Raw genomic sequence first — 3,110 nt, 5'->3', positions numbered from 1 at the left:
GAACCTGCTGCTCCAAAGTTAGGTGTGGAAAATTATCTCTCCTTTTTTCTTTTTTTTTTTTTTTTTTGACAAAAAGTTCCTTCTTTGTAGACCTCCATGATCAAGAGATTCTAGAGTGGTTGAATGGTGAGGACATGAATGCAGAAGATGTTAAGAAAATTGACAATATGGACAATGAGACATTCCTTCGTGTCTTTAAAAAAGATCATCAGTTCCATACGTACCTTGATGCGGTTATTGCAAGGCGTTTTTCTAGGATGTTTGTTGATCTTAGGTCCAAGAATTTGGAGATGCATTCCTTGTCAACAACAATTGAAGATTTGAAGGCTAGAGAGGCCCGTTTTGAGGAGACAAATTAATTTGTTGAAGGCAGATGCAATTGTTCATGATGAAGCAGTGTTGAAGTTGCAGGATGAGTTCGCCGCAGAGCGTGAGGTTGCCAAGTCATTACGTGATCAGGTTGATTTGTTGAAGGAGGATAGGGTTAGGTTGGTTACAGAGGTCATTCCTTATGTGAGCAAATCTTTGCTATATAGTGATGAAGTTGGGCAGCTGTTAGGGAATTTGACTTCCGCTGAGAGGGCAGAAGAAAGGTCCACCGTGTTAGAGGAGTTTTTTGCAGAGGGTAAGTGTGACCTTCGTTGCAGAGGTGATTTTGTTGCCACTGCTTCTCTGGACCTTGAGGTTGCTGACCAAAAATGGAAGGAAGCTTCTTTTCTGTTTTTGGGGAAAATTGTTGCTGATCCCAATGCTGCTGTGGAAGACTTGCTCAAGATTACCCCCAATGTAATTCAACTTGAAGTTGCTGCTATCCCCCAATGATGGCCTGCGTGCCTTTGTCGTGGCGAATGTGCCCTTTTCGTACACTCTTCTTTTGATAACAGCTTGTAATGCTGTTTTGGATAATTTACTTTTAATGTTTGTGGATATTTAAAAATTGTGTCTTGCTAGTATTAACCATGTTTGCAGCTTAAGAGCTGTCTTTTTTACAGCTTGAATGCCGTCTTATGTTGCACCTATTTGTTTTTGCATGCTTGATTTGTATGGATATATCCATAGGTGTTTGTTAGGACTATTGGTCCTTTCGTTATCCGGAGTTTTATATTTATGGGCGTCCCCATTTAAAAATTTTTGTGGCGCATATTTTTGCGTCTTATATTTATTCCTATTCTTCATCTTTCTCTCTCTTTTTTTTTTATATATATATGTATGAATAAGGAGAGAAGGAGGAAACAAAAAGCCTTTATTGCATAAAAGTTGAGGTTACAGACCATATCCTCTAGGCTTTGAAAAAAGAAAATGTAATGGGCTTTATCAAATGGGCCATTCGTTATTATCCATGATATGGCTTGTCATTCATAGATATTTCGCCACAGCCGTCTCGGCCTTAATTAGAAAGCTTTTTGGCCTTCCCTTCTAAGGTTGCTATTCTCCCATTCGTTTCGTACTTGATCAGGCCGTGCATTACGGATGGAATCATTCCAAACTTTTGGATTCCGGGCCTGCCCAGAATTGCTTGAAAAGGTGAAGTTCCACTAACTACCATGAATGTGATCTTCTCTTTTCGTTTCCAATGTCCCTTTCCGATTGTTGTTTGCACAGATAGTTTTCCCAACGGTTCGTCTGTGTTGCCAGAGTACCCTTGAATCGAAGCCCCTGCCTTTCTGAAGTTCATTCGTGACAAAGGATTTAGCTTCCAGAATACTTCTTCGTATAGGACATTGCACTCACTCCCGATATCTACTACTATTTCTTTTACCTTTGAGACTTCTAGGAATGCTGAAATTATTAGGGGGTCTCTGAAGATTCTACCATTATAGATGGGTGGGAAGGTGATGCTGGGTACGTTCCCCCTATAGGTCCTTCGGGACGAGTGTCCAATTTTTTTCTTCACGATAGTGTAGATAGTTTTGTCGGGGACTTTCTTTTTGTCATCTGTGTCATCCTCCTTTTTAGGATATTGCTGTTGTCTGACGCTTTTCACCAAGTGTGACAGTTTTCCCTCGTTGATTGCTTCTTCAATTGCTTTTCTCAGTTGCCAACACGCATTCGTGTCGTGGCCATAATCCCTGTGAAACTCACAATATTTTTCGGGATCCTTCCTATTTTTGTGGCTCAGTCTGGGAGGTTTTGGGAAGGTCTTTGCGACACTTTCAGTGAGGAGTATCTCTTTCGGGCTCTTGTGGAGTTCTGGCAGGTTGACCTTTAGGTATCCTTTTTCGTCCTTGTTGTATGGGCTGTATCTTGGCCTTTCTCTGTCGTTATTCCATTTCCCTTTCCTATTCGTCTGAGTCTCCTTGTCCCGAGTCGGGCTAATGTCTCCCTTCGGCGCGGTGTCCCTTGCCTCAAGTTATACGTGCGCTCTTTTATGAACGGCTTCGTAAGTTTTCAGGAGGTCTCTATACAGAAATTCAACGAGTCCCCTGCTTCGGAGGCCATGCAACAACGCCGATATCCTTTGTGACTCGGGAAGGTCCACGATATCTTCTGTTTCGGTGGTGAACCTGTCAAGGAACGCCCTACAAGGCTCTATTTCCTTCTGCTTTATCCCATGGGCTGCCACGTGTAGTTTCTTATGTTTCTTCTGTTGGCTAAAGAGGGCTCTAAATTTTTCCTTAAGGTCTTCGAAGCTAGTGAACCTGTCAACCGGTACGTTCCAGACCTTCATCTCGGCCACGCCTTCAAATGCTTCAATGAAGTCATCCGGATCGCTTTTCCCTTTGTATGTACCGAGATGAGAGGGGTATTTTAGATCTTTTGGGAGGGGATAGTTCTGTATCCATGCGATGAATGGTGAGTTTTCGACGCTTCCCCCTACCATCTGCAATCCTAGGGCATTTTGATACATCGGAGCCCCCCAGTTCTGTGGTCCATAGGGTCCTTGTGTGGGGAGGGGAACGATATGCTGCGGTGGATAACACTGATGGAACTGTGGCTGCCCTGTCTAAGGATTTTCGTAGGCCCCTCCGATTGGTTGGATGCCATATGGTTGGGAAACATGTTGTGAACTTCCTGCTCCATTCATGCCTTCGTATCCAAAGCCCTGTGGTACGGGGTAACTTTGTCCCGTAAGACCCTGCGGGATCTGCCCTGAAGGCCCTGGTCGACCT

At 43.5% G+C, this 3,110-nt stretch overlaps 1 protein-coding gene across 1 annotated transcript; it reads right to left on the bottom strand.

Annotated features, from left to right (window-relative positions):
• Positions 1 to 1,387: 1,387 nt before the first annotated feature.
• LOC122596925 lies at positions 1,388 to 2,848 on the bottom strand. Its single transcript, XM_043769570.1, has 2 exons — positions 2,406 to 2,848; positions 1,388 to 2,339 (listed from the first exon to the last, which is right to left on the bottom strand). The coding sequence occupies exons 1-2, from the start codon at positions 2,846 to 2,848 to the stop codon at positions 1,388 to 1,390; spliced, it is 1,395 nt and encodes a 464-aa protein (XP_043625505.1).
• Positions 2,849 to 3,110: the final 262 nt, after the last annotated feature.

This window comes from Erigeron canadensis, chromosome 4 (genome assembly GCF_010389155.1).
Source record: "Erigeron canadensis isolate Cc75 chromosome 4, C_canadensis_v1, whole genome shotgun sequence".
Lineage (NCBI taxonomy): Eukaryota > Viridiplantae > Streptophyta > Magnoliopsida > Asterales > Asteraceae > Erigeron > Erigeron canadensis.
Note: the sequence above shows the minus strand (reverse complement) of the source record. Positions and strands in the feature narration are given on the sequence as shown.

Bases quoted from the DNA above. Each gene is read 5' to 3' on its own strand.
- LOC122596925 (XM_043769570.1), bottom strand. From the start codon at position 2,848: ATGTATCAAAATGCCCTAGGATTGCAGATGGTAGGGGGAAGCGTCGAA. The intron at 2,340-2,405 runs GTATAGAGACCT...ACTTGAGGCAAG, and splicing joins AGGGGACTCGTTGAATTTCT to GGACACCGCGCCGAAGGGAG.